Genomic DNA, 23201 nt, shown 5'->3' on the forward strand with positions numbered 1-23201 from the left:
ATTCAGCCTCTCCCTATAGCTCGAACCCTCCCAATCCTGGCAACATTCATATAAATCTTTTCTGAACCCTTTCAAGTTTCACAACATCTTTCCTATAGCTGGAAGACCAGAATTGAACACAGTTTTCCAAAAGTGGCCTGTACAGCAGCAACATGACCTCCCAATTCATATACTCAATGCACTGGCCAATAAAGGCAAGTGTACTAAGTGCCTTCTTCACTACCCTGTCTATGTGCGACTCCACTTTCAAGGAACAATAAACCTGCATTCCAAGGTCTCTTTGTTTGGCAACACTCCCTAGGACTTTAGTTAACTGCAACAATGGCAAATTTCAAATGATCACAACAGTTGATACTATAGGAGAAAAGGATGTTGATTGTTTGTCAAGTGGGCTCTGGATGACTGAGGCAATGCAATGCGGAAATTACCAGGAACTCCAGGATCCCCAAGATCCTAGATAAGTTTTAAAAATTACGGAGCTTACACGTTTTTGTGGTGCTTACAGTGGGTAGGTCCCTATGTATGAATATATGTCACTTCCAGCTTGGTTAAATGAGCCACTTTATAATTACTTTAAGTTGGTTGTTAGCACACTCAGAATTGTTCAGCAACTGCTACCCAATAACAAAATCATACCCAACCGTAAATGTTCTGTTTGGGATTTCTTAAATGCAGACCGGTTGTGTCAGAGTCAACTTGCCAACCAATCAGCACCCTTTTCTCCTGTTGTACAAATGCAGTGATTATTTGAAAGTTGACTTTTTTGCATTTGTCTGAATGCAAGATAAAAAGCCGAGGCTATATCTCTCTGTTGTCAGCAACAGCTAACCATCTGTGACACCTCTACCTAAAGTTGTCAATTGATGCTTTCCCTCTTGGGCCAACAGCTAATAAAAAAAACAAAAATAATGTTAACATGTTATAACATTATAACAATAAACAAGGTTTGGACTAACTGAATTCATTTTGCGTAACAAACAATAGTGCAGATTTTTATTTTATTAGGCTTAATTTGAACTCAGATCACAGAGGTGGAAAGATATTACATTGTAGTTGTCATCCCTTTCTTTAAAAATATTACTGTTGTTAATTCTTGCCCAGCTTTGCTACATCAATGAATGTCGAACCTCAACTCCCTGTGGTGTCAAGATGAGGAAAGGAAGAACATCTTAAAGATTACGAGTAATATTAACAGTGGGGCTTATTGCTTTCCTTGCTGCTCCTATTGGTGCCCCTAACTGCGAATTGTTGTTACTTTTTTTAAAATGAAGCAGCATAGAGGAGCCCTGTAAATGTGAGGGATTACTTGACAGAAAAAGATACCATTTTTGAAGTTCACCTATTTTGCCATTTATCTCTACATTTCACCTTCAAAAAATTTTGGATTATTGAATCAAGCATACAAAGAAAGAAATTGCGTTATATACTCCTTTTCACAATCTCAAGACATCCCAAAGCACTTCATAGCCAAGTTCCCTTGTTATTTGAATTGTAGTCGCTGCAGTATTATAGAAAATGCAGCAACCAATGTGTCATAAACAACAATGAAGTAATGACTGGATAATTCGTTCTTTCGTGATGCTGGCCACCAGGACACTGAGGAAACTTTCTCTCCTGGAGTTCCACGGGATTCTTTACATCAATTGGGAGAGAAGTCAAGGTCTTGATTTAATGTTTCATCTGAAAGTTAGTGCCTCTGACATTGCTGGCAAGAAGAACATTGGCCGAGTATGTCTAGATTCAAATATCTAAATTGGGTTCTAATCCTCAAATATCGGCCACACAGAATTAGGTGCTGGAAAAGCACAGCAGGTCAAACAGCATCCAAGGTGCAGGGAAGTCAACGTAATGGGCCGAAACCCTTTGTCAGGACCGAAACATTGACTTCTCTGCTCCTCAGATGCTGTCTGACCTGCTGTGCTTTTCCAGCTCCACATTTATTGACTCTAACTTACAGCATGTGCAGCCCTGACTGTCTTCAAGAGTTAGGTGTTTCCTGATGGAGCTGTCTATTCTTTCAGCACTGATTCTACCCTTCAGAGTACACTTACTGTCAGTTCAACATCTAACTAAAAATCTTTCTTCTTTAACTGCTTATATCACATTCATTGATACATCACCATTAGGTAACTTACTGCATGGGTAGCACAGTTTGCCGCATGTTCATACTCTGTGGGTTCATATCTTCGATTGGCAGGCACTCTGTTATTCATAAATCTGTAAAGAGAAAGAAATCTTGTTCTGTGACAAGTCTTCTCTGCAGACGATGGCTTTTTCTGGCCTTTATTAGTTTGCATTTTTTGCCATTTCCCACCAGCTCCCATTTATCTCCTCCTTTTCACTACATGACTGTTTCCCTTCAAACTGATGTAGCTGGACTCATCCATTAGCCAAGCTGCAAGTGGAAGAGTCAGACTGGACTCAAAACATTAAGATGCAGTCAGACCTTCTAAATTTCTCCAGCAACTTGCTGTTTTTACATAAATGACCTATTCTCCTGTTGGTGTGAGGTGCATAGTGTGTAAGGATAGTAGAAGTAGGCCATTCAGTTTTCCAAACCATTCAGTAAGATCATGGCAGATCTCCTCACTCCATCTTTCCCTTCCATCCCCATATCTCTTATTCTCTTAGTACATTAAAATCGGTTAGTGTCGGCCTTAACTCGGAGCATCCACAGAGCACAGTGGGAATAGATTTCTAAATACTCGCATCTTTTGGAGTGAAGAAATTTCTCTTCATCTCAGTCTGACATCCTACTCCTGACTGACACTCTGAATTCTAGTTCTAAATTCCCTTCCAAGGGATACATCCGCCAAGCATCCACTCTGCATGAGCTTCATTGATCATCTTGATTCTTCAAACTTCTAGAAAATGTAGCCCTAATCTTTGCAATCTCTATTTGTAGGTCAATTCTCCCAACTCAGTAATCAGTTTTCTGAATCTTTGTTGCTCTCCTTCTGAGGGAAGAATATTCTTCCATTGGTGAGAAGACTAAAACTGTCCATAATACTCATGGAGTATGGTCTCACCAAGATCCTATATGGATGCACTAAGACTTTTTCTCTCCTGTACCCTGATCTCCTTTTCGAAATGTCTAAAATGGTTTGCTGATGCATGTTAACCTACTGTGATTTGTATGCAAAAGCACCCAGGTACCTTAAATTTATTTTATATTCATTAATAGGATGTGGACATTTCCGGCTGAGTCAGTATTTACTGCACCTCTCCAACTGCCCTGCAGAAGCAAGTAACCTGCTTTCTTGAATTGCTGCTTGTGTACCCCGTATGCCATTAACGGGACTTTCCCAGGATTTTGACTCAGCGACAGTGAAGGGACAGTGATACATTTCCAAGTCAGGATGGCAAGCAGCTTAGAAGGGAATTGGCAGGTTCCCATCTGTCTGCTGCCCTTGTTTTTCTAGACAGAAGTGGTTGTGGGTTTGGAAGGTGCTGTGTAAGGAACATGGGTGAGTTAATATTGTGCATATTCTAGACAGTGCACACTGCTCTTACAGAACGTTGGTGGTGCAAAGTGTGAATGTTTGTGGATGTGGTGCCAAACAAGCAGGCTGCTTTGTTCTGGATGGTGCCAAGCTTGAGTGTTGTTGGAGCTGCACCAATCAGGCAAGTAGGGAGTATTCCATCACACTGTTGGCTTGTGCCTATAGATGGTGCACAGGCTTTGGGGAGTCAAGAAATATGCTACTTGCTACAGGATTCCTAGGCTCTGATCTGCTCTTGTAGCCACAGTGCAGATGTCACTAGTTTCTGGTCAATGGTAACTCCTGAGATTTTGGTAGTGGGGGCTTCAGTGATGGTAATGCAAGGGGTGATGGTTAGAGTTCTTTTGTTGCAGATGGTCATTTCCTACATTTGTATTGCATAAATTTCACTTGCCATTTTCCAGCCCAAGCCTGGATGTTATTCATAAATCTGTAAAGAGAAAGAAATCTTGTTCTGTGACAAGTCTTCTCTGCAGACGATGGCTTTTTCTGGCCTTTATTAGTTTGCATTTTTTGCCATTTCCCACCAGCTCCCATTTGTCTCCTTCTTTTCACTACATGACTGTTTCCCTTCAAACTGATGTAGCTGAACTCATCCATTAGCCAAGCTGCAAGTGGAAGAGTCAGACTGGACTCAAAACATTAGGTCTTGCTGCAGTTGGACATGGACTGCTTCAGTATCTGAGGAATTGTGAATGGTGCTGAACATGATGCAATCATCCCACTTCTGACCCTATGATTGAGGACTGATGAAGGATCTAAAGATGGTTGGGCCTAGGACACTACCCTGAGGAATTCCTGCAGAGATGTCCTGGAGCTGAGATGACTGACCAACAACCACAACCAACTGTCTATGTGCCAGGTATGACTCCAACCAGTGGAGAGATTTTCCCCCAATTCCCACTGACTCCAGTTTTGCTAGTTTTCTGAGTTCGTCACTGTTCTATAAATATTCTGTTTTTCTATCTTTCTGATTCAAGTGCATAACTTTGTACTTCCCACATAACATTCCATTTGCTGTACTTTTGCCCACTCACTCAACCTATATCTATTTGTAGTCTCCTCACTGCCTCATAGCTTACTCTCCCAACGAGCATAATGTTATTTAGCAGTTTGGGTACATTACACCATCATCTTGTTACAGCTGATGCCCAAGTACTGTTCCTTGTGGCACTCCACGAGCACATACAAAATGGTCCATTGAATCCTACTGTCTGTTTTCTGTCCATTTACCAATCCTCAATCTGTACTAATATATTACCCTAGCTCACGAGTCATAATTTTGTGTGATAGCCTTATGTGACACTGGAGGGACGTAGGTAACTTCACACACTTAGACTCCACAATCACTAGCAGTCTGTCAATGATGCTAAAATCAGCACACACATCACCAAAGCTGCAGTTGTAATGTACACATAGGGTAAGAGAGTGTGGAACAGCAGCAAACTGACTGAGAACTCCATTCTGCAGGTCTACCGAGCCTGCAATCTTAGTGCACTCCTCTGCATAGTAAAACCTGGAGAATGTTTCTAGGCAAGAGAAAACAACAGTTTCCACTTTTGCTGTCTCAGAGTGTCCTTACTTCTTTTGGCATGTCAGAGTCACCAAATTAGAGGTCCTGCAGTGATCTAATTCCATCAGCATAGACTCATTATTAAGCCATCGTTAGAGGCTCAACCATATTCATCAGATGAATGACTGCCGCATATCCAAAGAACCTTTGTATGATGAACTGGGCACTGGGACACAACCTCCTGAGCATCCAATCCTCTGTTACAAGGACACCTGGAAATCCAATATGAAGTTAGTGCATATTGACACTGACAATGTCAATGTTAACAGTCACTAATGACGGTGATCTCTAGAGGCTGACTGAAAGGTCACTGGAAGACATCAGCAGGAATGAAAAGCTCAACTGACCAAGAAGAGGACCAAGAGGAAACAGAAACAACTCCCACCCCCATCCCCCTGCCACAATTATGCACCTTCCCAGCCCATTATCTCCCTCCGCAGTACTTACAACAGAGACCATCATATCCAAGGGCTCCTCAGATAAACCAGATGATGCTTTACACACATTGGCCATCACAGCTCAAACTTTCCCTGGAAGGCTGCCACCTTTCTACTTGCTGCTTTATGAAAATTCCCCAGTGTCTACTCCACTATTTACAACATCGAAAAACCTCTAATACATTTGTGAAATGTGATTTCCCTTTCAAAAATCTATACTAAATCCACCTAATCATATTGCATGATTTTAAGTATCCCATTATATCTCTCATAATGGATCCTAGCACTTCCCTTGCTCCTACTGCCAAGTTAACGAACCTATTGTTCCCTATATTATCTTTGCTTTCTTTTAATGGCAGAATTTTGTTCGCTACCTTCTAATAAACAGAGAACATTCTAGAACCTAGGGAATTTTGCAAAGTCAAAACTAATGTTTTCACTATTCTGTAACTACCTCATTCAGAATTCTAGGAAGCAGGTTATCAAGTCTAGGAAATTTATCAACTTTTCATCTATTAATTTCTCCAGTATGATTTCTTCACTCATACTTTGATTTTTAAGTTCCTCATTTTTGTTAGATTCTTGGTTCATTAATATTTGCAGAATGGTTTTTACAAATTTTACCACGAAGGCAGATCCATCAGGCTGAATCTTACCTTTTTTTTGGCTAAGTGTGAGTCATGTCAAGTTCGGTGGAGTGATTATCACTTTGAGGCTCAGAAGGTTTTCTCACTGTATCTTAGCAAAGGGACATTGGTGAATTCCAGGGTATTAATGACAAGTCATTCTGGGAACAGCGCGTGGTAACAATGGGCAGGGTTCAGAGTTGATAACCACCACCAGGGCTCAAACAGCAATTAATGCAGCTGCACGGCAACAGTGTAACACAGCTCTCAGCCATCTGCAGGAATGCCCATTACTGTAGGATGACGGCCAGTGCCCTGTTCCACTTCCCCAGGTTAAGTGCCACCAGTTTCAATCTCTCACTCACTCTATCACTGCTATTGGACCCACCTTCCACTAAGGCTCATGCTCTACCACTCTGTGTTGCTGCAAAATCTTCCTCATTTGCCTTCACCAACCGCATCTCCCAATACCACTGACCCTGCATGCCTTCTGTGCAGCCTTAGAACACTCGCTCTGGACACCTCCCCACCTACACCCATGGTATTAGCTGTTCCACCCACTTTTATCTTCTGTAATAGCTGCCTCTTTCTCACTCCATAAGGCTACAATAGAGCAGAAAGACTCAGAATGGATAGTGCGCTGCCTGTTATTTGGCTCCTCACCCCATATAAGGGGAGGATACTGACTGTGATCACCCCGAGGTCATGCCCAAGTGAAAGGAAGAACCCATTCCTGCTTTCATGGTGTGTCTTTCCCACTGCGAATTTAGTAAGATTGCAAGCCGTGGCAAGTTGGGCTGTTAATAAGGCATTTTACAAACAATAATGACTATCAGTTGGGAACTTGCCACTGCCGAGCAGGAATCTCACCACACCACTTGAGAAAAATGTATAAGCTGTGGTAAGATGGACCTCAAATATCTCACCCGATTCAGCCACTCATCTCGCCATAGCCTAATTAGCTCAGTGCCTGGTAAGATTCCGCCGAAGTATTTGTTTACTCTCTCTGTCATTTTCTTATTCCTCATCGTAATTTCTCTTGTCTCTGCCTCTAATGGACTCACATTTGTTAATCGCTTCCCTTCTACACATCTGTAGATGCATTTACAATCTGTTTAGTTTGCTGTTATATTTTCTTTTCCCTTTGTACATCTCTCAGTTGTCTTTTGCTCAGTAAAGCTGTATGTAAATTCAAGGTTAATGCTGTTGGCTTATGTGTTAAGATATGACACACAAATTCACATATGTCCATTAGGGAAGGAACTCAGCCAACCTAATCCAATCTGGCATTCATGTGACTCCAGACCTACTGTGATGTGATTGACTCTGAACTGTTCTCTGGGGTGGCCTAGCAGTCACTGTTCAATCAGGGACGAGTAACAAATGTTGGCCAGACCAATGACGCTCACATACCATGAAAAAAGACATGAACAGAAAAATGGTGTTACAGAATATGAGGGCACGAGCTGGTCTCCATTATTATTGACCATTAATGTTTCAACAGTAGCGTGCAGCACTGAGATTCTCAAATTGGGGACCTGTTTGTCCCTCTTCTGGTGGTTCAGGCCCCATTTGTTTTCGTATTGCAGTTGAAACATTCTCCTATGTTAAAGGTTGAATTTACGCATATATTGTCACAGTAAAGTGTTGAAGAAGTGTAGGAATTCTTCTGGTCCCCTGACCAAAATTCCTCGCTATTTGCAATTATTTACTGCGTAAGTGTTCTAACTAACAATGTGGAGACACTTCAGAGACATCCACTTGCAATGGGAGGAAGAAATAAAGAAAAAAAATGAGACTTTCACAATCTCAAGACATCCCAAAAACACTTTTCCAGCTAATTAAAGTGTGCTCACTGTTTGAATCGAAGAAACACAGCAGTCAATTTGCACACAGCAAGCTCCCACAAATTGCACTTGATAGTGACCAGGTTATTTATTTTACTGATGTTGGGTGAAAGCAAAATATAGTCCAAGATCCAAGAATGAACTCCCCTGTCCTCCTCAAAAAAAACACCATGGGATCTTCCATATTCATCTGAAAGGTGGATGGGTTATTGGTTTAACATCTCATTTGAGAGATGGAAGATCATTGATGTGGTTCCCATACAGAATTGTCTCAGAGCTATTCTCCCCATCCATAGAGGACACAAATGAGGTTTCTGCCACGCCTCTGATATCAAGCAAGGGCAATCACAAGAAATTTCCATATCATTGCCTTTTTTCTCCATACTAAAGCCCTTAGCATAGGCATAGGCAGGGCAATCCAGCTCTATCACTCCCAGAAGAAACAAGCAAAGGTGCTAACCCAATCTTGCTTCACTAAGTTTAATAAAACTATCAAAGGAACCCCAAAAGCAAAGACACAAAACACTCAGGTTAAGTCTTTTGACCATGTTATTCGAGGCAGACAAATCGAGACATTTTCTGGATCAGGATCAAATGAAATGAAATACTCCAGATGGTAAATCCAGTGAGGCTTATTCAATGCTTCCCATGGGAAAGAAATCCTTTTCACTCAATTACCACGAGTTATAGTTGCTTTAGCTGAAGGTAGTGAGACTGAAATTATTTCATGTATCAAGTCACCTTGCTGCTTACATTATTGTTCTGATAAGTCAATACTGAGACTGCCAAATGGCTGTGGGTCACCATAAAGCGAGCCTAATCTTTGATAAGTTTACAATGTCATGACCTTGAATATCCTGAGCATTGTATTCTTTAGGTTTTGAGCTTTGTATCTGAAGGGTAGAACTTTGGTTGTGATGCTGTCCACAAGTGACCTTTTCTCATGTAGAGTTATTTTAGTATTATTCCTGAGATGGCTGGACTGGCACATGAAAACTAGATCAAATAAGAGTATATGCATTTGAGTTTAGAAGAATAAGGGGGAGAGTCTCATACAAACCTAGAAAATTCTAGCAGGACTAGACAGGATAAATGCAGTAAGGATATTCCCAGTGACTGGGGAGTTCAGAACCAGGAGTCACAGAGTCTAAGGATATAGGTTAGGCCATTTAGAACTGAGATAAGAAACAATTCCTTCACCCAGAGAGTGGTGATCCTATGGAATTCTCTGCCGCAGAAGCTGGTCGAAACCAAATCATTGAAAGTTTCAATATGACTTATGTATAGTTCTTAAGGCTAAAGGGATCAAAGGGTGTGGGGAGAAAGTGGGGACAAAATACTGAGTTGGATGATAAGCATGATCATACTGAATGACAGAGCAGGCTCGAAGGACATACTCCGGCTCCTATTTTCTTTCTTCCTATTTCACATTAATGCAACGTGTCTCAGTAATCTTCAGTCAAAGCAGTTGGCCATAGTGCCACACCTTGGGGCTTTACTGCCTCAGGATGGTCCAGCGTTACGGAGAAATTTTTCATCACAATCTGCTTCAAGGGCACACTATGTCCAGGCCTGTTAACCTTCCAGGACTGTCCTGAAGTCTGCAGGAAGATTAAGCTCTAGGACACTACTGTGAGTAACTCAGGAGCAAGATCAGAAAGCCAGGAGGCGAAATGGTACACAGAATCTTTCGGGCTCCTGAACAACATGGGCAATGGTGACTCCACCGGGAAAATTTGGAGAAATCGGATAAATAAGATTCTTGACGTCAAGAAGAAAGGTTCAATTCTGCAACCGAGTTCTAACCAGTGAGACGAGAATCTTGCTTATGAAGATTCTTGCATTATTCAGCACTGCCATTAGTACGTCATCTCACCTCAGTTTCCTCATGTCCCACACACTGATTGAAACTAGACAGTAACAGTTCATGTTGTGTAGGTCAGGGGGTACCTGGTGACTCCACTTTGGACAGCAGTCCCCAGTGTCTCAGGGCATGCCCCACCAGTAGTGACCACCTCCAGCCTCCCTCCATGGAAGTTGGCATTGGACATGTATCAGACTCACCACGCACCCACGGCACATCTCCACCTCATTTAGAATAACTCTACACTCCAGTCGTGCACTTTGGAGCACACCGGCACCTTTCATTGCAATGCTGCTGCTACGACACTGTAGATGCAGGGTGTGGCACCCAACTCACGGTACACCAAGCAGATCTAAAACATTGCAAGGTAGCTTTTCAGTCTGTGCTGAGCTAGTTGGTTTCAACCGGGGCATAGCTGCAGTTGGTTTCAGTGTCCCCAGTTTGGTGTGTGTGCAGTGTGTACAGTTTGGCATGTGTCAGGGTGTTGCAGGCATGGGTAAGTGGGGTATTTTGGTGAGGTACTGTTGGATTTAATTGAGGCCCTCCATGTCAAGGTACATTCATGCTGGTGGTCTACATTTTGAGGGGTACCAATGAGTTGAACTTTTTTTCAGCGCAAGCAGCAACTTCAAAGAGAAAGAAGAAGATGGCTATGTAGAAAATGTAATTAAGTCATTACCATTTTTAAAATATTCATTCGCTCATAGACTGTCCGTCTCTAACTGGCCTTGAAAAAGTGTTGGTAAGGTGCCTTCTTGAACTTATGCACTTTGCATGATAAACTTCCCCAGGGCTATTAGGTCAGGAGTTCCAGGACTTTGACCTAGAAGTAGTGAAGAAATGGCGATATATTTCCAAGTTAGGATGACGTGTGCTTTGAGGGGTAACTTGTAGGTGGTGCTGTTCCCTTGCTCCTGTTACCCTTAACTTCCAAGTGACAAAGATCATGAGATTTGGAGAAACTGTTATTAAACTCTTAGAAAATTGTAGGTAGTGCATCCTGCTGCTATGCAGTGCCTGTGGCAGTGGGAGTGAGTGTTTATGGTGGATGGGGGAGCCAGTCAGGTGGACTGCTTTGTTTAATCCTTACATTCTAATTCAGTGGACAAAATGGTCCTTTCCTCTTTGTTTTAATTGCATAGTTTCATCCCAAAAATGCTAATATTGTAGGCACATGTATTGTAGCTGTTCACCCTCATATGTACATCTACATAGACAAAAAGAGACAGTATATCCTTCTCCGCAGCAGGGTAAGTGAACCAATGTTAGGACAAGAATTTAACTTATCCAACATTTACGTGAAATCTGATATAGGGAGATCAGATAAATGTTTGAAATCATTCGTCAGCGAGAATCATGGAGGGGAAAACTCCACCAGACTTAAGAAAAATGCCACTGTTTACTACAATGCAACAGCCAGAGGGTTAGGTAAGATTTCAAATGGTCCAGTGGTCTTTTGTTCTCGACTGTCGTTCCGTTGCTTTAGTTTCAATCAATTCCAATGTTTCACAGTTAATTAATTCAGTTACAGAAACTAAAATATTACTTCATCTCAAAGGCTCAAAACATAACAGTGTCACCATGGAGCTACCCAAGAACACACACACAGAAACTAACAATTCAAATTCTGGGAGAAGGTTGAAATAGATCACTAAATAAGTTTCTCCATGGCAGCTGCAGTAGGCTGACAACACAGCTTTGGCCATCTGCGCTGAAGCATTTTGAACTTTTCCATATAAAACTTATAGTACCTGAATTTAAAAAAAAAGTTAGGTTTAGTAAAAGAGGGAATTTTCTTAAAGATAAAGGAATGAACACCAGAACTATGACCTTGGGTGAAATCAACCTGCATGATTGCTTTTGCTTAGCGCCCATGGGAGAGAACACAGTGAGCAATACTGATTGGAATCTTTAGTCAGCTACAAGACCAGGATGTGGTAAACAGTTGGCTGCTAAAGGAATAAGAGACAAAGTCTGAAGAACAGTCAGAAATGGGAAACAAAAATTGCTATTGTGCCTATAGCTGACCTGAAGAAGCTGACCTGAAACTGAAGGATAGCAGAATAGCCTGTTCTCCAAACATTTTTACAAGAATCAAATATAACTTCACGGCATTTGGGAGATGTTTTCCTATCTTCCCCACATTAAAGAATAAATATTTCCCTCATTCTTGAGTTGTGCTCACCATAAAAGTTGCATGAGAAGCTATAATTTCTTTCTGGTACAGACTATATTTCTGAAAGGCAAATCAGAGCTTGGAAGTAATTAGGGCTGGATTTTCCTATAGAGGATGAAAGGTGGGTTCAGTTCTGGGTCGCAAACTTTGTAAAACTGGAGCCAAGAGCCATTTCTGCCTAAGTCAAAACTTTCATTCATAAAGGAATAAATCTTGGTAAACTCCTTCCCAACTTTCCCATGCCCAGTATCTGAGCATACCTTGCTGCACATTGTATATCTTGTCAAGGCAATCCTTGTGTGCAGAACATTGCTACTATATCTTCCTGTGTATTTAATGACCAGATGAGATATCCTTCTGCTTCCAGCCCCTCATTCTTCATTCAGTCTCAGAAAAGATCAGGAAAGGATATGGATGCATCTTATAAACTTATTATACAGCTTTGCATGACAGCACGGTTTCTGAGACTATTTGCTGTACAAAGCAGTACATCAATTCACAGCCCTCCAGCTTTACCGGCCATTAATTTTTATGAGCAGAAAATTGGATTGAGTGCACTAATCTCCACACCTAATTGTCCAATACATCTTCCCATTTAGCAAGGCCCTTGGGCAACAACTACAAACTCTGAAGATTTATCCCTTAGCGATAGAATATTGCAGTCATTTCCCAAACACCCTCTCATTAAGTCAAGTAATGCGCTGTTGATTTAGTTAAAAGATAGTAACAGACAAAAAACTTGACAATAACAGGAAAAGATCTGCTGTTGTGTAAAGTATCAAATTACTCCAGTACATGGCTAAAATCAAATAGGAAGCCAGTACAGAAGCAGCAGCGACACTCTGTCTCTCTCTGTCTCTGTCTCTCTTTCTCTGCTACAAGAAATTTTGGGGAAAATTATCATATAGACATTTTAAAAAATGTTTCTTTCACTAGATATAATAATTTGGATCGGGATTAAAAGCCGTTTGACTGGACTGGGCAGTTGGAAGTAAAAAGTCATATGATAAAGTCTCCAGCAATACATCTCACCAGAGTTGGCAACACTAAACCCATTACTGTAATGGTGACTTCACACCTGCGGAGTTAAATGGAATAATGATGGCACCATGTACACATCAGAGGCTATTCCTGCAAATCTACACTCCAAGGAATTAAGAGCTACCATAACATACATATATGTGTCCAAACAGAAGCTAATTTTCCTTCAGGGACCTCACTGCCATCTGTGTTCAATTTGCTCACATACTAAAAGCCAAGCTTAGACAAAATCATTAACTCCTTGGTCTCTGCAGTAACCCTTTAGAGGGACTAAGTTTAGCTCTCCATGGAGGGCATGTTCCAAAGAAGCCTGGATTGGAGATGGTCAGTATTTTGCACTAAATTTCTAACCTCAGCTCACTGCAACTTCTGACCACCCATTAGGAGCACAGGAATACACTGACTTCCAAATGATACTCTTCCTGCCCATACTTTACTCTTAATCATCAGTGCTGCCAGGATTAACCAGTATTTAATATCCATGTTGGTCTGAGAGCTATCTTGCTAAGCACTCCATAACAAGGAGCCATTAGCTTTCTGATAGAACTGGCAACCATTGCAAAAACTCAAAGAGTTGTCAAGTTTGATTGTGGCTCCTGTTCCTAACCATTAGCAGGGAAAGACAAAACATGAACTTAAAGTGTTATTCCTCATTTGCACACCAACAAGTCAAAGCATCGCGGCATAACGAGCCAGAATTACATTAAATCAACTTTTTTTTATTCAATGTTAGAATGTGGGCTTTGGTGATAAAGGTGTCATTTACTGCCCATTCCTAGTTGCCTAGCGGGAGTGGTGCTAAGTCTTCTTCTGATACCACTCCTCCCTCACAAATGTTAGGCAGGGTCTTCAGGACAATGAAGGAATAGCAACATGCCTCCAGCTCAGGACGGTTTGAGTTTTAGCAAACTAGAGTGATGGTGTTCCCATACACCGACTCGCCTTGCTGTTCTAGATGGTGGAAATTGCAGGTTTGGGAGATGGTACAAAAATATCTTTGGCACATTGCTACACAGTATCATGTAGATGGCACACACTGTAGAAACAATGCATTGAAGGTGTTGATTGTTGCTTAAGGTGGAGTGCCAATTAAATGAACTCATTTGTACTGGGTGGTGTCGAATATTTTGAGTGTTGCTGGAGAAAAGCCGGTTAACTGAGCATTCCCTTGTCAATCCCACTTGGCTGGTATGCAACGGGGATAAGGCCTTTAATCCATTATCTGCTTGGGGAACTCACGGCTGTGGAATTAAGAAAATGCCACAACAAAAGAAACAGACAATTTCATTCCTTCCCCTCTGTGCTTCCTTGTATCATTCTGGTTGGAAACGGCAACATTAAATGGAGCATGACACTAGCCTTTGTCTGTTAGGCATCTCAATAAAATGGCAATTTTAGTGCTTCTCAGGCCATCTACACCAAGCAAAACTCTGAGATTTGTGCCAAATAACCCAATGGCTTCAAATTGAGAAAAAAACTACCCTGTTTGGAACAAATTAATAATGTCCAGTGTGTGCATCATTCTGAGTTAGGTTCACACAAATTTCAAAGAGTCAAATGGTGGAAATCAAATGTCTCACATAAGTCCTGCTGCTTGATAAAAAGTCCGTGAGCCCACGTCACTACCTCCCCGCATATTTACTCATGCAAAAAAAATTTTGATCCCCACAGATTATTTCAGAAACATCTGCAAAGGTTATACTTTTGATAATTACCCATAATTTTAACAGGAAAGGTGTTCATGAAAGTATAACAAGGTAGGTGGCCCCAAATATGTTCTGACAAAAGCAACAAGGGCCTACCAAGAAAAGAGCAGAGTGATTAAATTGAGAAAAAACATTCTGTACAAAAGCAGTAGTGTTGCTCTGTACGAAAACAGTTGTGAATGAGATTTTCTTTCAAGAAACTGGACTTGGGTAGATGATGATATGACATTGTAAGCTTGCAACTCACTCTGATATGACCACTTTGTGGTCACTTGTTCATGGTGTCAATACCAGCCAGTGAGTGGGGTTGCTTCTCCATGGGGTGGCTAATTCAATATGAGGCTATGAAGCCAAACAAAACTACTGTAAAGAAGTAGTAGGAACTGCCTATGCTGGAGAATCTGAGATAACAAGGCGTAGAGCTGGATGAACTACAGCAGGCCAAGCAGCATCAGAGGAGCAGGAAAGCTGACGTTTCGGGTCTGGACCCTTCTTTTTTTCTGAAGAAGGGCCCACACCTGAAACGTCAGCTTTCCTGCTCCTCTGATGCTGCTTGGCCTGCTGTGTTCATCCAGCTCTACACCTTGTTATCTCTTATACTGTAAAGAGGTCTTTTTTTTCCAAATATGAACTTTACAGTTGCACTCAACAAGACAAAGTCCAACTACATCCCTCAATCAATGGTATTAGCAGTGCTGGACTATTGACAAGTCAGGGTCACTCACCGACCAGAAACATCAATGAATCAGCCACATGAACGGCTACATGAGCAGGTCAGAAGCCTGGGAATTCTGTGGCAAGTGCTTTATGTCCTTATTTTCTCCAATGCCTGTCCACAATCTCCAAGGCACAAACCAGTGGTCTGATGGAATGCTGTCCATTTGCTTAAAAACACCTGAAAAGACCAAAGCTATCGGAAGCAAAGCAGTCCATACGATTGGTACCCCATCTCCAACCTTAAACGTTAACCCCCCTCCAACACTGGCCCACCATGACTGCAGTATGTACCCTCTACAAGATGCAGTGCAACAAGTTGCCAAAGCTCCTTTGATTGAAGCTCACTAACCCAAAAATTAACCACCTAGGAGAGAGGCAGCACATGGGGGCACCACCACCTAAAAGTATCACCGTATGTCACACAGATTCTTCACTTAGAATTAAAATACTGCCATTCATTTAGTGCCATTGGGGAAAAGTCCTGGGACTCCCTTTCTGTTAGTGCTGAGGGTGTACCTATGCTGGGACTGCAGTGACTCAAGGTAGCTCACTGTCTCACCAAGAACAATTAGGGATGGGAAATAAATGCTGGCATTGCTAGTGATGTCCCCATCTCCCGAATGAAACCTACAATTTCCATTGCCCCCACCTTGGCATTCCCTTCCAGTCAAGCAATAGTCACTGCTCTGTCCACACTGCTGGTAAAACAGGTCTCTGAGAAAGGACCTCCTCATAACAGACACAATGCTCCACTGGCTTGGTCAATCACAAAAATGCACTTGCTTCACTGCATCTTGTAGATGGTACACACTACAGTCGTGGTGGGCCAGTATTGGAGGGGATTAATGTTTAAGGTTGTAGATGGGGTACCAATCACGCGGACGTCTTTGCTCTTCGTGGAGAGGCCGGCGGGGGGGAGAGAGAATCCAATGATATTGTCCTTGGGGTTCTAGTGTTGAAAGAGGGCCCCTGCTCTTAACTTCCTCCAGGATGTGGCCTTTAGGTGATCATTAATGGATCAATATTAGAGTGTGACTGCCCAAATTCACCCATTAAAATTGCAGAAAGTCAGGGGTTGGTGACAGTGAGGGTGGGAGAAGGGGTGAGTACACACATGAGGAAGGCTAGAAGACCACTTTGTTAATTTAGTGGTACCCAGCCTCCCAGCACCTACAAACCCCCGAGCAGAGGTCCATTAAATCCTGCCCACAGGTTTTAAGGAACATTTGACACAAGAGATTCTGAGGTATATTGAGGGAATTCCAGAGCACAGAGCACTGATTCCTGCACAGAGAAGAATATCCTGTTGTCTCGCACTGTCCACTTTGTGTTTCAGTGGGAGCTGGGTAAGGAAGGAGTGGGTTGCCAGAGGATAGGCACAGCACAGTGTTGTCTGCTCCCACTGCTTTTAGACAGGATTTGCAGAACTGTCAGGAATAATGAACGCAACAACTAGAAAAAAAATGGAAGACAGCCAAAACTAGTGAATCGAGAAAGAACAGACAAGAGGCCCTGTGGGTGGTGGAGGCGAGGCGAACGATGAGGCAAATGGAGCAAGACTCTAAAGAAAATTAATATAATTATTGCATCTTCCCCCTAACTTGTTAAAAATATGCTGCGGTTAAATGATGCCAGTGCCTCTTATGGAAGCCAGTAGGAGTCAGATCATAGCCTCAGCCAGTATTTAAGTGAATCTACACCATAATTTCAGCCTGCTTTCTTTCTGCCAATCTACATTCTAATCACATAGCTGTTTCTCTATCTGTTTCACACAAAGGCTGTATCACAGTTGCTCACTAGCCCCTCAATCTGCTCTATTGTTGCTGAGCAACCACTAGAAAGCCATGCTTCAGTTTCATTTCAAGTTTTTGTTCTAGTGCTACAGATTCTGAATTGCTGTTATTGTTGCTATAGTAACCAATCCAAGGTGATTTTTTTTCCCCACAAGCTCTTTTTTGTGTGGCGTGCCTTTGTATGGATGGTTCTGAAATATAACAAAAAATCCCAATTAAATCTACAATTGAATTAAAACTGCATTTAACCGACCATTTACATAAATGATGGCATACCTGAATTTTGACAGCTAAAATCATTTCCTTCCCTTTAGCCTTGGACTGTGCTCTGGAATTCCCTCCCTAAACCTCTCTCTTTTCTAACATACTCTCCTCATTTAAGAGACTCCTCCAAAATGACATCTTTGGCCAAACCTTTGCCCCCATCCGAATGTTTCCTTACGTGACTGGATGTCAAATTTTGTTGAATGACATTCCTGAGAACCACCTCAGGATGTCTGACCACATTAAAACCCACCTTTGTCATGGAGCTGCAGTACACAGGATATGTACATACTCAGAGACTGAGCTTCAAACCATTGTCAAGCCATTCACCGAAGCATATGAGAGATTGGGCCTTAGGTGAAAGAGTGGAAGACAAGGATTCTCCACACACTTGCCTCCACTAAACATCATTGTCCCCTGACTAGACCCATGGTGAGACACCGAACAATGTGGATCAATTCTCACACCTTCATCATACCTGACATCACCTCCAGTGGTCAGTGCAGCCTTTGACCATATGTATTACAGAGTGTTTGATGACAAGAATGTCAAACCCAGCATCAAGCTCACAGTCTGCAGGGCAGCAGTGTCACCTGCCCCTCTGTAAGTGTCAGACATGGACAATGTACAGGAGATACCTCAAATCCTGAGAGAAATATCAGTGAGGCCTCCTCAAAATCCTACACATTTTGGCAGGATTAGCTCTCCAATATCAGTGTCCTCTCTTTGGCCAACATCCCCAGCAGTGAGCACTGGTTACAGTCAATCAGCTGCATCAGGCAGGCCACATCGTCCGAGACAAAGCTTTCCAAAATTAGCTCTCTACTCTGAGCTCTGTCATGGCAAGTGATTACCAGGAGGGCAGAAACAAAAGCTTTGAGAAGGTTGTCAAAGCCAATCTGAAAAATACAATATGCCCACTGACTCATGGGAATCTCTTAGCCAAGACTATCGAAACTGGAGAAGGTGCCAATCGATAGGACCAAGTAGCGATCAAGCGCAAAGAGCAGAAGGAAGATCTGAAAACCTGAGCATTCCACACTCCTGGCTCTTCAAACAGACATCACCCCACCTGCAGATGGGTGTGCGGATCCAGCAATGGACTGATTCGACACCTCAAGAGCCACAACTCCAGGAATGAAAAATATCATCCTTGGTTTCGAGGACTTGCCTAAGAAGAAGAAGAGCTGAACGGCACTAGGAACATAGGAACAGGAGTCATCCATTCAGCCCCTTGAGACTGTTCTACCATTCAATGAGATCATGGCTGATCCATGTACCTGCCTTTGGTCCATATCCCACAGTACACTTGCTTAACAAAAATTTTTTTCTATTTCAGATTTAAAATTAACAACTGATTTAGCATCAACTTTCAGCACATTTGTGATATATTTCCATTATTCTAAAGTAGAAGTTCAGTCAAGCGGCAGCACCCATGGGTATGACTTGGGCTTTGAGTTTTGTGCTGCGGGATTTGCCGACTTGATAATACAAAAACTATCATTATTCAAGAAGTTGGATAAGTAGCTTTTAGCAGTTCAGGTTGGAAGCTGTAGGAATTAGAAAGGGTAAGAACTAATGAAAATTCCTCAGAATGCTGCTATGACCTTGAAACCGATGGAATGCAATCAGCCAGGGCTGAATACTTTTCATTCATTGGATATGGGCATCACTGGCTAGGCCAGCGCTTATCTTTAATTATACAGAGGGCAGTTAAGAGTCAACCACATTACTATGGATATGGAGTCACAGTAGGCCTAACTGGGTAAGGATAGCAGATTTCCTTCCCTGAAGGAAATTAGTGAACCAGAGGATTTTTAATGAAATCAACAGTGTTCCGTTTCCTTTTTACTACTGAATTCAAATTTCACTGTCCCACTATGGTGGAATTCAAACCCAAATCCCTATAATATTAACCTGAGGTTCGAGAGTATTAAGCCAGTGACATTACAACAACACAACTACCTTATCACCAAACTGGGAGTTCCAATTATGCGGGTTCTTGTCTGCTGTATATTCAGATAGCAGGCACATAAGAAATGGCTTGATCCATTAAGGGTAAGTTTTTCTGTTCTGAAGAAGGGTCAGTCACTGGACCCAAAACGTTAACTCTGATTTCTCTCCACAGATGCTGCCAGATCAGCTGAGTTTTTTTCTGGCAATTTCTGTTTTTGTAAACCTAAACCATTTACAATCTGCTTCAGATAGGAATCTTCCTCACTTATAATGAGGTAACAGATTTGAACAGGAGCTGGCTTTTAAGAAAATTAGTCTGATCCATTTTTCCTTTTAGGATATCTTACAGCGAAAGGAAATATTGAACTGAAATATTTTTAGAAATATTTAAATATAGCTTTCACAGGCTAACGTGAAATTATATTCACTGCCTCATATATATAGATTAGATTAGAAGCTATTTTCAGCAATGTTCAGAGGTCATGCACAATCAACATTTCTCTATTCTCAAAGCCGCTGACATTTAATATTTTTGGTGTGACAGATTACAATGCTTGATAAAAATCTGTGGTTAAAATGGGGAATGTATTAATGACCAACCATTAGCACTTTACCCTGATGTAGTACAGCTCAAGATATTCCCTGTAGACATAAGCCAAATTTGAAAGGGCAAAATCTATAATTGCATTTGCTGCGTGTTTTAACAGTTTAACTGGACAGAGTGTGAAAACCTTCACACTTTACTGCACTTCCAATAAGAACACCATAAGATATCATTCGGGAGTTATCCCCATTTACACCTTGTTTATAAATAAGTTTATGGAATGAATGATATAAAAATAAAACAGAAATTGCTAGAGAAACTCAGCAGGTCTGGCAGCATCTGGGGAGGGAGTGAAGCGGGGAGAGGGAGTGAGAGAGAGAGAGGGAGAGAGAGAGATAGAGAGATAGATAGAGAGAGAGAGACAGAGAGAGAGACAGAACCAACATTTCAAGTCCAGTATGACTCTCTTCAGAGCTGAACAAGAGTCATATCAAACTCAAAACATTCACTGTTTCTCTCTCCACAGATTCTGCCAGACCTGCTGAGTTTCTCCAGCATTTTCTGTTTTTAATTCAGATCTCCAGCATCCACAGTATTTAGCTTTTATTTTAATGTGCTGTAAATGTCTGATTCCTTGCATTATAAGGTATGAAATTCATGAACCCTGATCTAAGATAAAGTGTTGCATTGTTGCCCAGGCTTGGTGCTGCTACATTGAATTGGCTGCCCATTAGAACCACTCATTTATTTATGACTTCAATAAAAATGAAACTCTGGTAATTTCTATAAGAACAGCTAATCGACAACACCAGAATGACACACCCAAGGACCAAGTTGGAAAGCTGCCCCTTTGAATTCACTCAAATATACGGAGATGCCACCATTTTCAGAATCCAAACCAGTCTTGTATGACTGTCTGGGCTCCAGGAGAACGGTGGTCCAAGAAGTCTACGGGCTCACTCTCTCACAAATTGTTTCGTCTTCCTGCCCACATTGCTGTGGCATAACAGCCGAAAGGAAAACCAAGTGTAAAATTGATGATGCATTTGATCCCATCAGATGTATGAGGTTAAAATTGGCCCAGTGTTGTGTTGTAATGCTGTTAATTAATGTAATAGGTACATGTGTAGATGTAAGATGGGATACAACCCCTTTGTGCCTCCTTCCTTCTCGTTACCTTACCCCTCCAACCCCATCTCTATCTCAACTATCCCAATTGGTGGCCAATCCTTCCCCAACCCAAAACCCTGAATTTACCTCACAGTCCAGAATCAATCAGCTCCTTGTCAGGGTGCCCTTGTAGTCCCCATATAGGCCACTATTGTCTTCTGGCATTGTTTTGGCATTGGCCAATCAAATTAGTTGGCAGCTCTTTTGTTAGAGGAGGACACAGGGTCTTCCTGGCCCTGAGGAAACAAATGTCCCACTCTCACGTTATCAAGGCTGCCCCTCAATGTAGTACTGCCTTGTATACAGTCGATGAGCTGTCAATGGTCTTTTCTTTCAGGAGGATGAGTAATCTGTCCCCCCACCCGCCACGTAATATTCACCTCCTATATTGACAGTGTGAACTCAAATAGCAATCCCAGGGTGTGGCAGATATTTTTTAGTCAACCTGTTCAGAGATGTTATTGCACACTTCTTGAGCCTCCTGGTAGGACACTACCACTGTCCCGTAAGGGGCCTTTCCATGTAATGCAATAATCAGAATATGTAAAAGATGATAATACAACATCAATAGTCATGTGTTATTGAGTCTCTAAGAAGAGACGATTAGAAGAATTATACGAGAGAGAGGACAGTTATCAGTATTCTGTAAATCAGAATGTTCGTAAAGAGTTGATGGCACTTAATGGGATTCAGAAAAGTTACTGTTGGAATAACGTAAAGACAGAGATACAGCAGACTCAATTGAGCTAAGTAGAGCAAACTCAAGAGTGCAATACAACCAACCCAAACCCATAGCCATAGACAGCAGAAAGCGTGGGGGAAGAAAAATGCAGACACAAGACCACAGGTGCAGTACAATACATGATGAGACCAACATCAGCACAGATCATTGGGACTCAGTTGAGGCAGCTTTCTTATACCATCAGGAGTTGAAGATTGGATGCTTTGTATCAAAGCGAGCTGCTAGTAATACGTTGTGCCAATTACCAAGAATTTTGTGCTTGGCATCAACAGCATTTCCTCAGTATGCAAGTGAGCAGAATGCTTCCCTTCCAAAGCCCTTTTGTAATGAAGTGTCATGCCAGTGGATGTAAATCAAGAGAAGGCTTAGGTTTCCAGGATGATGAAAAACTTCACAATTTTTACAGTACTGTCCAATCTGGGTGAACTTTCCAAATCATCAATCAGATTTCTGCTCCATTAAAATACACTGCACATCTAACCCCAATCAATTATGGGCACTGAGTTAAAAACTACATCACAAACAGAAAATTATTCCCATTACAATTTATTATTAAAATAGTATTAGCATAGTACGAATGGATTGAGGTAATCTGCTTCTCCAATTAGTAGCAGCCATTATTTATCTCGCCTGCTAGACGGTAAAAAACAATCAAAGCCTTCTAATGGGTTACAGCACAATGTAAACATGTTTCTTCTGGAAAAAGCAGCTTTTGCCAGGGTGCACACCAACAGCAATTGAATCAAGGAAGGATAGAAGGTGGAACTGGTTTGACTTCTGTAGTATACTTTGTCGATAATAAAAAATTATGAAGAGGATTTTTTGAGTTCAATATTAATTGCCCCAAAGATGAATTTCAAAGTTAGGGCTAATCCTGTTCAAACCCAAAAATCCACAATGTCAATCAATTAACATACCAGTTACACCAGGAGCCGACTTAACTATCAAAGCATTTCCTCTTTTTTCTGTATTGGCCTATATCGAGGTGTATTGCACCTTTAATCACCTCTGTCGGGTACCAATGGCTAAGTGTAGATACACACATGAAGTAACATACGATGATCCTATCAGCTCGTTTTTTAACATTTTTTTGCGGACTGTTCTAAGTATCTATTAGTTAAAAGAGGTTTACCTATTGCTTCAAAAAATAAAAACAGAAATTGCTGGAAAAATTCAGCAGGTCTGGCAGCATCTGTGGAGAGAAATCAGAGTTAATGTTCTGAGGAAGGGTCACTGGACCTG

The 23201-nt window shown here is 41.7% G+C and overlaps 1 protein-coding gene across 1 annotated transcript in view; it reads right to left on the reverse strand.

The window, feature by feature from the left end:
* Positions 1–23201, reverse strand: part of mmd2a (monocyte to macrophage differentiation-associated 2a) — an 89383-nt gene that overhangs the window by 52614 nt on the left and 13568 nt on the right. The window contains exon 3 of the mRNA XM_048609654.1: positions 2136–2217. Within this exon, the coding sequence (XP_048465611.1) occupies positions 2136–2217 (82 nt within the window). The remainder of the gene's footprint in view (positions 1–2135; positions 2218–23201) is intronic.

This window comes from Rhincodon typus, chromosome 21 (assembly GCF_021869965.1).
Source record: "Rhincodon typus isolate 14 chromosome 21, sRhiTyp1.1, whole genome shotgun sequence".
NCBI classification, from domain to species: Eukaryota; Metazoa; Chordata; class Chondrichthyes; order Orectolobiformes; family Rhincodontidae; genus Rhincodon; species Rhincodon typus.